The 14,437-nt window shown below is 42.7% G+C and overlaps 1 protein-coding gene across 1 annotated transcript in view; it reads right to left on the bottom strand.

The window, feature by feature from the left end:
- The window catches only part of EPG5 (ectopic P-granules autophagy protein 5 homolog), a 113,047-nt gene that overhangs the window by 15,084 nt on the left and 83,526 nt on the right, over window positions 1–14,437 (bottom strand). The window contains exons 36-39 of the mRNA XM_039228820.1: window positions 9,416–9,591; window positions 4,474–4,659; window positions 3,764–3,973; window positions 2,916–3,060 (exon numbers count right to left, since the gene is read on the bottom strand). Of these exons, the coding sequence (XP_039084751.1) occupies window positions 2,916–3,060; window positions 3,764–3,973; window positions 4,474–4,659; window positions 9,416–9,591 (717 nt within the window). The remainder of the gene's footprint in view (window positions 1–2,915; window positions 3,061–3,763; window positions 3,974–4,473; window positions 4,660–9,415; window positions 9,592–14,437) is intronic.

Below are 14,437 nucleotides of genomic sequence, written 5' to 3'. Positions count from 1 at the left end.
AATATGACTGCCTTATAGAAAGCTCTGTATATCCTATGCTTTTATGTACTTTTTATAAACAGCTTAAAGCTGGGTGTTGTGCATTATTAAGCCAGTCTGGCAAACTTTGTCTTTTAAACTGATATCGGTCCATTAACATTTACTGACATATTTACATTTCACCACCTTATTTTGGTTATTTTTCTCACCTCCAAGCTTCTTTTCTTGCCGCCTGGTTGGTTTTTTTTTTAATGTCTTTATTTTATTTTGAGAGACACAGACATAGAGGGAGCGAGGGAGGGGCAGAAAGAGAGGGAGACACAGAATCCAAAGCAGGTTCCAGGCTCTGAGATGTCAGCACAGAGCCCAATGCAGGGCTCGAACCCACGGACTGTGAGATCATGACCTGAGCCGAAGTTGGACGCTTAACCATCTGGGCCACCCAGGCACCCCCAAATTTTTTTTAAATGTTTTATTTATTTTTGAAAGAGAGATAGAGACAGCATAAGCAGGTGAGGGTCAGAGAGAGAGGGAGACACAGAACCCGAAGACAGGCTCCAGGCTCTGAGCTAGCTGTCAGCACAGAGCCCGACGCAGGGCTTGAACCCACAGACCATGAGACCATGACCTGAGCCGAAGTCAAATGCTTAACCGACTGAGCCACCCAGGCGCGCCCCCTTCTTTGGACTAAATGTATTTTGGCCATTCCTTTTTATCTCCTTCAACTAACTTGGAAATTACACATTTTATTTCTATTCTTTTAGTGAATGTCTGAGAAATGTCAACATTCACATTTTATCAGGGTATAAATTTAATCAATTTGTTGACCCTTTCAGACAATACTACAACTTTAGAATGCTTTTAATTCAATCTCCTTCCTAACTTCTATATACTTATGGTCATAAAGTTTAATTTTAGTTTTTGCTTTTTAAGCCCCTAAATGCACACTAACAGCTTTACGCAGGCAGTTTATGTTTATATTAACCACATTTTACCACTTTCTCTGCTTACTTTTCCTTATTGCAGCCCAAGCCTTCTTACTCGTGATCACTCTTCTACCTAAAGAACATGCTTCAAGATTTTCTTTAGTGGTGTCTTTGGGACACTCTCCATTTTCAGTGATAATCTCTTTATTTTATTCTCACCTTTGAAGACCATAGCTCTAAGGTGACAGTTCCAGGTCACAGTCATTTTCTCGGGGCACACAAGAGTTGCTCCAGCGTCTTAGCTTCCTTTGTTGCTCCTGAGAAATCAGCAGTCAGTGTGATGTTGCTCCTTTGAATGTGCCCGTCCATCTGTCCTTTCTTCCTGGATGTGAAAGTTGTTCCCTTTGTCCCTGGTGCCTCTGCAGTGTCACCACAGTGTGTACAGATGTCAATTTCTCTCTATCCTACTTGGGATTTGCTGGGTTTACTGAACCTAAGGAGGGTTGTGTTCATTGGCTCTGGAAAATTCTCAGCCCTGCTCTCTCTCCAGCTCCTTCTGCCTCCCCCCAGTTGTGTCCTCCTCTCCTGGAAGTCTGACTGGATGACGGGATGTATGTTAAGTCTTCTCGGCCTATCCTCCATGCCCTCTAGCCTCACTTCCACGTCCTTTATCCATCTGCTCTGTATTCTGGACATTGTCTTCATATTCATTTATTCATTTTCCAGGTTACTAATTTTCTTTTCTGATGAGTTGAGCTTGCTGCTGTTAAACCTACACATTAAGTTTTTATTACAATTTTTTATATTTTCATTTCTAGAATATCTGATTCTGTCTCAAAGCTGTATATTTCTATAATTTCTTGCTCCTTACTAAAATTTTCAAATCTCTTTTATTTCATCAAATACATTAAAAATACTAGTTTAACTGTGTTAATTATTCCAGTATCTTAAGCCTTAATGTGTGTAAGTCTGCTGTCTTTTTCTATTGTGGGGTCTTGTTTCCTTGTGTATTCTATGACTTTTTATTCTACTAGGAGTTCATATATATTCCTTGGAACTCTGAGGCCAGAGGTGAGGATGGGTTTCTCCAAAGTGGCTCTGTGGTTGCTTTGTACAGGCATATAATGTCACTGCCAACCAGAACAACTTGAACTCAATTTATACGTAGAGGGATTTTTCTCTGGATAGTCTCAGTAGCAGGAATTTGTGCTTCAAATTCAAAGTTGTGCTTCAACTTATACTCACTGATTTTCAAAAAGAGGTAGCTTGTTGCCCACCACACAGACATGTGCCCCAACACCCAGATCAAACATCCACTGTCTTTGCTCTTCTCTCCCAGGCTGAGTTCTAGCTCACCCTTACACTGAAGATATAGGTGATGCAGAGGAGCTCCTTTCAGGCCCTCATCGCCGGCAGGGCCCCCCCACCTTTAGTGCCTCTGCCCAGTCCATGGAGGTTCCACCAAAGCCTTCATGGGGGAAGCCAGCCTCAGCACTCCAAGTACCTCTACAGTTTCCTCCTTCACTTCGCTTCTGACTTCTAATATTTTTCCATGATAAGCTTCATTTTTGGCTTCATAAAAACATTTTCTCCAGCATTCTTAGCTGTTTTCAGCAGAAACAGTCAGGATACCCAGTCCACCAAACTGCCGGGAGCACAAGTTCTCCACACAGTTTCTTCCACGTCTACAGGTGATTCTGGAGTGCCCACCTAAAGCATCTCGGAATGCTGCTCCCGGGCCGGCTCCAGCTACCCCCTACTCACTAAACCCAGTCGTCTAGCCTAGCCCTCGGTCCAGTTAAGCCTACACCAGCATCCGACAGTGTGAACCCCTCCTCAGGTTCTTAGCTTTCACACCTCCCCAGCGCTGAGATGACAGCACCCCTGGAGCCAGTCCTCTCTCCAGGAACACAACTGAAAGTGTCCTGCACACCTCCCGGATCTCACAGGCCTCGCACACGGCAGAAATTCACTGACTGAATAAACACATGACTGCCCATGGCCACTTACCAGGTGGGTTAAAGGTGATGATATCATCTAAGAGCTTAGACATCTCCTTTTCTAGGACTGCTAAGGTGATTTTTCCATTTTGTTCCAGGGAGCTGAGGAACTGAACCATCTGATGAGTGAAGGCTCGGCATTTTGGAACTGCATCCTGACAGAAAAAAGGAGCATTCGTATGAATCCATGCAAGTGGTGTGAAGTGAGTATTCCCCAGGAGCGTGCACAGCTCTGACTGCTTTGGGAGCAGGTAGAGAGGACAGAGGGGGAGCCCACGCGAAGGCAGGCATGTGCCTAAGGGCCCTGTGTCCAGGGATGTGCACGTCTCTCACTAGAACACACATCCTCCTGAATTCCAGAACACTTCCTTTTTCACTACGTTAATAAAAACATTAACTATGTACTTGCCAGAAACTTTTCCAAACATTTTTATGTTCATTACCTAATTTAATTCCCACAGCAACACTTTGAGGCAAAGTAGTATTATTTCCAATTCAGATGAGAACACCAACATCACAATGGCAGGAGGCTGGGGACCGGAGTCGGTCAGACCTCAAACTCGTACTCGTAACTTCCCTGCCGTTCCGCTGCCAAGGACAGTCAGACCCCTAAACCAACAGCTGCCACCCTCAATCTTTTTCACCTCTTGTTAGCCTGTGATACTGCCGTAAGTGAAGGTTGACCAAGAGAGATAATTAAAACCAAAAAACCTGGGAGTACAAAATGAGTCCACAATGACACACATCCTCTAACTTTTTTAATTGAGCCATCACACGCTTTGAGCCTGTCCTCAGGAGCACTTACGCTACTAGAATCCTGAAGAACACTTTGCCTTTTGAAGCACCCACTCGACTTACAAGATGTTTCTGGCTATCAGCAGGAAGAGAAAGGCCTGCAGACACTCTCAGGAGCTTCATGATGAATTCAGCAGAAGGCTCCTTTGCCAGGATGATGGACGGCTGGTAATGGCTGCGGAAATAAGCCAGCGCGCTCTGATACGACACAAGGTCCACAAGGTGCCACGAAAGTGAGCTTGTTTGTCCAAGAAGATTCAGCAGAGGCGAATCCTGAAAATAAAAAAAACACTCCCCTTTAGTTATGGAGCTCCCAGTTTCCCGGAGATATGTCTCCAGTCTAGGGGGTGACAACTAAGATGGCCCGTGACCAGCATGGAACAGGTGAGATGTCAAAGAAGTATCTACTCAAGTCAAAGTACTTGTAAAAGTTATAACCAAAGTCTTGGCAAAAACACATGAAGATCTGTAAGTATTCAGAACCCAATTTTTCAAAGGAACTCTTGGATCTAGTTGGAGAGCTAACTAGCAATGGATGAGATGTAAAATAAAATTGATTTTCATATCCTAACTCCACGTGCTTCCCTTCATAATCCAGAATTCGATTAGGAACGATCCCAGAAAATCAGGCACCTAGTTGAAGGCACATCCCGTATGCCAAGCAGATATCACATGACGGAGGTGTTAGGAAACAAGTAAAAAACCACAACTTATTAGAAAGGGAGGATCTGGGAAGCCTTGCCAAGTCTTCAGCTCAGGCTCTCCAAACTTACGGATTCATCTACCAGCTGATCTTCCTTTGCCAATAAAACCATCATGAAAAGGAGGCAGACGATCATGCTCCGCGTCTCCGGGCGGGGACTGGGGCTCCAGGCGTCAGAGAGCACACTGACCCAGTTGACTTCACACAGGACAGACCCCAAAAATAAGAAGCAGCTCTTAGGGCTTCCTCGTTCCACCTAAAGGGAAATGAATTAAAATCGGTGTTTTGCTTTAAGCTATCTTGAAAATGTGTATAAATTGGTGTTTACTAACTTGTATTTTAGAAAATAACTTTTTCCCCAGATTATAAAAATCATCTATAAATCCTTCCCCCCAGAGATTTGGACTTAACATTTTTCATAATTTTTCTTCCATGCTCAGTGAATGTGTACATTTTTCAGCTTGTTTAGAGTTCATTATTTATTCCACTAATTCTTTTTCTCTTTTTTTTTTTCTTTTTAGAGAGAGTGTGCATGAGCAAGGCACGAGGTCAGAGAGAGAGAAGGCATGAGGTCAGAGAGAGAGAAAGAGAGAGAAAGAATCTAAGCAGGTTCCACACTCAGCATAGAGCTTGATGCGGGGCTCAATCCCACAACCCTGGGATCACAACCTGAGCCAAAATCAAGAGCCGGATGCTCAACCTAGTGAGCCACCTACTGAGCCATAGCCATTCTTAACAGGAGAGGAATGACCTTCCCTAGCTCTAACCAGGCTGCCCCAGTTAGTCACCAAAGCTTCGGAGAGTCTATTACAGTCCTCAGATGTGCTAGGACAGGTCAAAGATTGAGATCTACTAGCCAGTGGTTACTAAAGCTAATCGTGCATCAGAACCACCCCCACTAAAGACCCAATAAAACACAGACTGTGGGACCCCACTGCCAGTATTTTGTATTTCCTAAATCTAGGGTGGGAGCAGGAATTTGGATTTCTAAGAAGTTTCCTGGTGGTACAGACACTATCAGTCCTAGGATCCTACTCTTTGAGACCTACTATAACAGTGTTCATAATTTTTATACTGTCTTTTTAGTGTAATGTTATAAAAATGTCTCCACATCATTAGTCTTTGTGATTTTTGATGACTGAATAATATTAAATTAAATCCTATTTAAAATATATTAGGGATTGGTGGGGGGGTGGTAAACGTATTTTAAAGTATATAATCAATGTCAGAGTTCTGTCTTATTAGCTCATTTCAACAGTCTGTTTAAATTCTTTTTAATGTTTATTTATTTTTGAAAGAGAGAGACAGAACACGAGCAGGGGAGAGGCAGAGAGAGTGGGAGACACAGAATCTGAAGTAGGCTTCAGGCTCTGAGCTGTCAGCACATAGCCCAACGCAGGGCCTGAACGCATAAACTATGAGATCATGACGTGAGCCAAAGTCGGATGCTCAATCGACTGAGCCACCAGGCACCCCTCAACAGTCTGTTTAAAATAAAATGTAGCTGACTATAAATTTTTCTGTCTAAGATGGTTAACCGTCAGAATGGCTAAAACAACTTGGGCAACAACAGATATTGGCAAGGATGCAAAGAAAGATGCACTGCTGGTAGGAATGCAAACTGGTGCAGCCACTCTGGAAAACAGTATGAAGGTTTCTCAATAAATTAAAAATAGAACTACCCTAAGACCCAGCAACTGCACTACTAGGTATTTACCCAAGGGATACAGGTGTGCTGTTTCAAAGGGACACATGCACCCAAATGTTTATAGCAGCACTATCAACAATAACCAAAGTATGGAAAGAGCCCAAACATTATCCATGAATGGATAAAGAAGATGTAGTGTGTGTGTGTGTGTGTGTGTGTGTGTGTGTATGGAGTATTACTCAGCAATCAAAAAGAATGAAATCTTGCCATTTTCAACTATGTGAACAGAACTAGAGGGTATCATGCTAAGCGAAATTAGTCAGAGAAAGACAAATATCCTATGACTTCACTCAGATGAGGACTTTAGGATACAAAACAGATGAACAGAAGGGAAGGGAAGCAAAAATAATATGAAAACAGGGCGGGGAACAAAAACATAAGAGACTCGTAAATATGAAGAGCAAACAGAGGGTTACTGGAGGGGTTGTGGGAGGGGAGATGGGCTAAATGGGTAAGGAGCATTAAGGAATCTACTACTGAAATCATTGTTGCACTATATGCTAACTTGGATGTAAATTTAAAAAAATAAAAAAAATTAAAAAATAAAAAATAATAAAAAATAAAATGAAGGTTAAAAAGCTCTACTCCATTTATAAAATGACAGTCAATGGAATCTGATGATTTATGCCCTCCCATGACTACCATCACTGTATCATACTAACTACTTACTCTTTTCCGTTTTCAAAAATGATTCTTCAACCTCTTCTCTATCCTCACTCTAAACCACTCAAAAAAACATCCCTTCTAATGCCAGCAAGACACATAGAACTGAACGGCTTCCAGCTTCTGGGCAGGCCAGGGTCATCTATCATTAGTCTAAAATTCCTAGAGTCACAGATTTTAGAGCAACCCTTCAGAGACTGTTCTATTTAATCTGTCACGCAGCTGAGGCTGTCCTCTTACTTAAAGCTATGTTATAGCTCTTTAAACAAGCATTCTCTTCCATGTTCATAATGGTGACGAATATATACTTAGGACCTGTCTCATGTCCTAAACCTAGATGCAAAATCAATCCTAGCCTTTTATTTCTGAGACAACTGTCCTCAGCTTTGCCTGGAGCTCAGTCACAGACAAGTAGCCGACAAGAACACCCCTGGGTGAAGTCTCCATGTGCAGCACAGAAAGACACAGTACATTTCACCATTGCTGTAAACCACTGTTTACCCACAATAATTACAGTACTTTGAGTGTCTCAGCAATCAACTCATATTAAGTTAAAAGTGAACACAAATGAGCTGGTGACTATGAATAAATAAATGGAAATGAGTGTAAAAAGCTAAGAAGATTATAATGGGTTTTTAAAAATAGTAATGTCCTGAATGTGAGACAGGAAACCCTCAAAACTCTAGAGGAGAAAGCAGGAAAGAACCTCCTTGACCTCAACCATAGCAATTTCTTACTTGACACATCCCCAAAGGCAAGGGAATCAAGAACAAAAATGAACTATTGGGACCTCATCAAGATAAAAAAGCTTCTGCACAGCAAAGGAAACAATCAATAAAACAGACAACCGACGGAATGGGAAAAGATAGTTGCAAATGACTATCACATAAAAGGCTAGTATCCAACATCTATAAGGAACTCACCAAACTCCACACCTGAAAACAAACAATCCAGTGAAGAAATGGGCAGAAGACATGAAAAGACACTTCTCCAAAGAGGACATCCAGATGGCCAACAGACACATGAAACGATGCTCAGCGTCCCTCCTCATCAGGGAAATACAAATCAAAACGACACTGAGATACCACCTCACGCCAGTCAGAGTGGCTAAAATGAACAAATCAGAGAACTCTAGATGCTGGCGAGGATGTAGAGAAACGGGCACCCTCCTACACTGTTGGTGGGAATGTAAACTGGTGCCGCTCCTCTGGAAAACAGTGTGGAGGTACCTCAAAAAATTAACAATAGAACCCCCCTATGATCCAGCAATAGCACTGCTAGGAATTTACCCAAGGGATACAGGAGTGCTGATGCATAGGGACACATGTACCCCAATGTTCATAGCAGCACTCTCAACAATAGCCAAAACATGAAAGGAACCTAAATGTCCATCAACGGACGAATGGATCAAGAAGATGTGGTTTATCTATACCATGGACTACTACATGGCAATGAGAAAGAATGAAATCTGGCCATGTGTAGCAACATGGATGGAACTTGAGGGTATTATGCTGAGCGAAATAAGTCAGGCAGAGGAGGACAGATACCATATGTTTGCACATACAGGGGGATTAGGAGGAACTTAAAGGAGGACCACGGGGAGAGGAGAAGGGGAAAAACACTTGGGGAGAGGGAGGGAGGCAAACCATGAGAGATTCTTGAATGCTGAGAACTGAGGGCTGATGGGGGCGGGGGAAAGGGGATGTGGGGTGACGGGCATGGAGGAGGGCACTTATTGGGATGAGCACTGGGTGTTATATGGAAACCAACTTGACAATAAAGTAAAAAAAATTTTTTTTTAAAAAATAGTAACATAAGAGGGGCATCTGGGTGACTCAGTCAGTTAAGCATCTGACTCTTGATTTCGGCTCAGGTCATGATCTCATGGTCGTGACACTGAGCCCCATGTCAGGCTCTTCACTGGGCATGGAGCCCACTTAAGATATTCTCTCTCTCTCTCTCTCCCTCTCTTCCCTCTCTCCCTCTTTCCCTCTCTGCATCCCCTGTTCTCTCTCTCACTCTCTCAAAAAAATTTTAAAAGAAAAAAAATTATAAACTTAAGAACAGTACTGGCTGTCATGTAAGTAACACCACTGTGGCTGTTTTTTGTAATTATTGCTTCTATTGCTAAAACTCACACACATGTATTAGCATTTTTTCCAGGTCATTTCCAGTCTTTATATGCTTATGATGCATCATTGGTTGTTACGACGCACTTCTATCTCCTACAGCATTATTCCCTTATGTAACTGCTTAAAGAAACTAATGGCTTGAGTACCAATTACATTTTGCTTTAATAGAACATTTAACAGTATGAAAGTCTGATGATGCTATCCTAGAAAAATATGCAAACCCAGAAACACCAAGACTGAGTATGATGAAGTGATTAAACTATGCACTCATACAACAGTACTACTAAAGCCTAGGGGGTGACCACCACGTGACAGACAAAATCTTTCTCTGGGTTTAAAACCGGTCCTCCAAGCATCTGCCAAGCACCTGCTCACACAGCAGAACGATTTCCATGGGAAATCACATGCTCTACACAGGCACCACTCAAAGAACACAGAACGTGGGTATGGTCCACGGTGGACAGGCAGCTGACTAGAAGCCGGGCGGTGGCACAGGGAGCGAGGCTTACTTTGAAGAAGGCCTCCATGAGCATCTGGTCAGGGTGCAGGTCCCTCCACGGGAGCTTCCGGTAGGCGCTATGGAAAGCGTACAGAATGAACTCTGGCATTCTGGGTGCCGTGCATGCTTCACAGTAATGCAGCAGGTGTAACCTGAGGGCTCCTTCGTCACTGGGCAACAGCTTATCTAAAGTTGAAACAGAAAATACAACTGAATGGGGCGCCTGGGTGGCTTAGTCGGTTAAGCGTCCGACTTTCGCTTAGGTCATGATCTCACGGTTCGTGGGTTCGAGCCCCACGTCGGGCTCTGTGCTGACTGCCAGCTCAGAGCCTGGAGCCTGTTTCAGTCTGTGACTCCCTCTCTCTCTGACCCTCCCCTGCTCACGCTGTCTCTCTCTCTTTCCTAGAAATAAATTAAAAAAATATATATTTAAAAAAAAATTAAAGAAAATTCAACTGAAGACATTCAGGGTTATCTTTAAAAACAAACAAACAGAAATTTGAACTGAAAGTCTAAAACATAAAGTTCTCTATATTTACTCAATTTCAAAGGTTTTCATGCCAGGAAAAAAAAACACGGTGGCAAATTACTAGCAAAGATTGGTATGTAATTACTTACTTGGGTACCTGGAATGAGTAGCTGGGATGTGGGAAAGAGCAGGGGCGATCAGTTTTTCTTTAAAACTTCTAACTATCTGGCTATTTCACACAAATATGCTTGCATAATCCCAACCACTTCCAAGTACCCCTCTAGTCTGCCACCCTCAGCACATACGTGGCCACTGGCATTAGCACTTATTCATTTGGCGTCTTGTAGGAACCTAATATCCCTCAAAAAGAAATGTGCCACATGACTAAAATTTAACCCTCGGTGCGGTAAAACTAGGCTACTACTGTCTCTCGGCCAAGTTATTCTAAAATGACACTCCTCTGTGACATGGATCACTCAGCATTATCATCAGAAGTATCAATTGCTGCAGTGCCCTCAAGAGTTCATGGCAACATACAGGTGTTTGGTCTAAAACAAAACCTTCAGTCTTTCTGATTTTATGCAAAGGAATGAATGTAGTCAAAGAAGAGAGAGCCACACATAACAATAACAGAAAGCTGATGATTTTTTTTAATTTTTTTTAATGTTTTATTTCTGAGAGAGAGAGAGAGAAAGAGAGAGACAGCGTGAGCAGGGGAGGGTTAGAGAGAGAGGGAGATACAGAATCTGAAACAGGCTCCAGGCTCTGAGCTGGCAGTCAGCACAGAGCCAACGTGGGGCTCGGACCCATGAACCGGGAGATCATGACCTGAGCCAAAGTCAGATGCTCAAGGCGCCTCAAAGCTGATGATGTTTCTTAACAGCAGCTTTTCAAAACTGACAAATAAGCATCAGTCCACAGAACCAATCAATCTATCATTTCTAATGTCCCTGTGCCCTTGATTTGCAGTCCTTCATTCTACGCATGAAACACTAACATGTTTTTAACCTTTTAAGACAAGGTAAGAGTAGCATTTGTTTAAATATGAATAAAAATAGTTTTGTTTAAACAAGTGTGGATATGTAGGTAGAAGATGTCTAAAAGGTAATCTCTTAGGACAAGACTGAGTTTCTAGTTCCAGCCCAGACACTGAACATAAGTTCTATGAGCTCAGATAAATTTATTTTGCTTTTTGGGTATTCATTTTCTCACGAATAAAAGGAGAGAGGTGGATCAGAAGACCTCACTAAAAGGCTACAACAAAATACTTCTTCCTGCTTTGCATAGTTCTGCTTCCTCTCCTTGAACCTAGTTACCAATTCCTGATGTTAGCCATCTACCTCCCTGTTCCCCAGGTACTTTATTTTATATACACAGGCAAGAACCTAAGAGATTACTTGTCCCTTATACTAAGAAACTAAATATATAGCTTTTGTGACTCTAATTTAATGCTCAAATCTTTTTGATGATGGTAAGAAGCAAGAAGTCTGTCTTTCCAAAAAAAAAAACAAAAACAAAAATGAAAAAGTGAGTACTGTTAGGATTTCATGTGTTACTCACTGAACCCATACTTATCAAATGGACACTGAGACTATGGCACTGCCCAAGTCTTGTGGGGGATAAAAAGAATACTGTTTCTATGCCTAGTTTACATCTTACACTTGAGTCAGAAAAAAAAATTTTTTAAAGAGATCAGGAATGTATAGGAAACCAACTTGATAATAAACTATTAAAAAAAAAAGAAATAAAAATGAAACAAAAACAACACAAAAAAATCAAATAAAGGATGCCAGATCTTAAAAATAAATAAAGAGATCAGGAATGTATATAAAAGATCAATCAAAATTACTGGATGAATACATCTAGGCAATGAAATATTGTTCAGCATTGAAAGAAAATGAGCTATCAAGCCATGAAGAGACTGGGAGAAGCCATAATGCATATTATTAAGTGAAAGAAACCAATATGAAAGGTTATATAAGGTATAATTCTGATTATTTGGCATTCTATAAAAACTAAAACTATGGAGACAGAAAAAAAATTCTCCCCACGAATTAGTGGAGAGAGAGGGAATAGGCTGAACACAGAGGGTCCTCAGGGCCATGGGGCTAATCTGTAGGATACTGTAATGGTGGATTATGTGTTATTGTATATTTGTCAAAATCAACAATGTACAACACCAAGAGCAAACCCTAATGTAACCATGACTTTGGGTGAGAATGATGTGTCGGGGTAGGCTCATCAACTGTTAACAAGTGTACCACTCTGGTGGGGCGTGTTCATAGTAGGGGAGGCTATTTAGGGGGATAGGGGAATTCACCATACTTTCTGTTCAATTTTGCTGTGAACCTAAATCTTTCTATACACACACACATTTTTTTAAGGACCGGATGACATACTGTTAAGTCTATGACTAAGTGCCACAGACACATAGCAACCACAGGGGCACACTAGTCAGAAACGGAACGTGCCAATCAGGCCATGGCACCTTCAGGACTCACTGTGGTGCCTAGTTGAGCCAACAGCTGAGCACAGAGCTGGCCACTTCTGCCTACTGGGAGACCCGCAATGAGGAAGCCTGGCCCAGCACTCGTTGCTGGGCTGGCCAGCCCTTTCTCGGAGCTGCACCGTGGGCAGAGGCACTGCTCTTTCTTCCCGTTGCCTTTCACAGGTGTTACACCTGCACGGGCCCTGCAGGCGTTCCTTGCCCACTGTCGCTCCTCTCTCTGTTATCTTCACAAGCACCACCCCAGAAAGATCCCAAATAGCATTCCAGCCCCACCTTGGTGTCTGCACCCCAAGGACTCAAGACTGCGAAGACACACTATGAAGATTCAGAGGCAGAAGAGAAACATGTGTGCACAAACACAGTGCAGAAGAAGACAAAAGATCCGAGGCTTCATCCAGTGGTGCAGTCAGCATGAGCAAGTGCAGTGAGGGGAGGGCCAAGGACGTCGGCGGAACAGCGTGTCAAGCAGTATGGCTGCAGTGGAAGGTTTCCATAAAGAAGCCATCACACAATGCTCAGGTGCACTGGGCCAGACACATCTAAATACTGGGCTAAAACATGACATAGAAGTTTGGAAATACAAATATGATAGGATATAAATACTATTTTCGGGAAATAATCTATTCAATAGGCAGGAACAGAAACTGGAATGAGAAAAACAGGAGGCGACTGCAAGAATCTGGGTGGGGTGGAACGAAGGTCCTCATAAACCTCCCAATATAAAATATTTAGATACACTAGGTAAAATAAAACATCTTTGAAAATGCGTAGCTAGGTACGCTCCGCAGAAGGCAAGAGGGCCAGGTGCAGGGGCCAGAAGCAGCAAGAAACCAGGAAATGCAGGGCCTGATCAGACACCGAAGCCTCAGCCGCCTGCCGAGGGGTCTGCTTCTGTGGGGCTCTAACAGCACGCAGAGCCTCCCAAGGACTGCGCCCTCCCTGAAAGGACAGATCAGGGGAAGAAAGGGACCTTCTCTGCCTTCACCTAAACTCGGAGTGGACGGGGGTGGGGAGCTGACTGTGGTAACTGGGCACACCTCCAAGTGAGTCTGGGATCTGACTGTTTATACCTGTGTCATGTGAGAAACCGCAAGCTGAGGAATTATAGTTCCAGATGGTAACAAATGAGGATCTTTTCTGGAAGACATACCCTCATCTCGGTCTTCATGGAATTTCCACAGAGAAATTCTCTCTAAATATGGGCTCGCAATACAAAATTTAAAAATGTACAAGGAGGGTATAAAAAAAAAAAAAAAATGTACAAGGAGGGTTGCCTGGGTGGCTCAGTTAGTTAAGCATCTGACTCTTGATTGCGGTGCAGGTTGTAATCTCATGGTTTGTGAGTTCAAGTTCTGAGTTACCCTCCACACGGATAGTGCAGAGCCTGCTTGAGATTCTTTCTCTCTGCCCTTCCTGCACACTCTCTCAAAATAAATAAATAAACTTAAGAAAAATACAAAACGAGGGGTGCCTGGGTGGCTCAGTCAGTTAAGCATCCAACTCTTGATATCTACTCATTCAGGTCATGACCTCAGCTGAGGTCGTGATCTCATGGTTCTGAGACTGAGCTCCAAGTCGGCCTCCGAGCTAAGCATGGAGCTTCTTGGGATTCTCTCTTGCCTCCCCTCTCTATTTCTCTCTCTGCCCCCCACTTGTGTGTACACACGCGCACTTTTTCTCTCTCAAAATAAATAAACGTTTTTAAAAACTACACAAGGAAACAAGCCTCTAAGTATAAGAATCTAAAGGAGCATCCCAAACTGTGGCATAAGCCAGGTGTCCCCAGCAGGGGCTTCAGATAATTACTACTGCACACAGATCAGAAAGCAAAGTATGCTTAAACATTTCAAAAAAATAACAATTAGAATTTTAAACAAAAAAAGAAATCAGATGCTATCAAAAAGGAACAGGGTAGATCTAAAAAACAAACAAATATAACTTCTGGATACTGAAATGAGAAATTCAAATGTTTGTTGCTGTTGTTGTTGTTAAGCAGGTTATACAGGGCTGGAAAGCCTGGGTATACTGGAAGACAGACCTCAAGCCTTTGCCCA

Source organism: Hyaena hyaena, unplaced genomic scaffold (genome assembly GCF_003009895.1).
Source record: "Hyaena hyaena isolate Hyena2069 unplaced genomic scaffold, ASM300989v1 scaffold_33, whole genome shotgun sequence".
NCBI lineage: Eukaryota > Metazoa > Chordata > Mammalia > Carnivora > Hyaenidae > Hyaena > Hyaena hyaena.
Note: the sequence above shows the minus strand (reverse complement) of the source record. Positions and strands in the feature narration are given on the sequence as shown.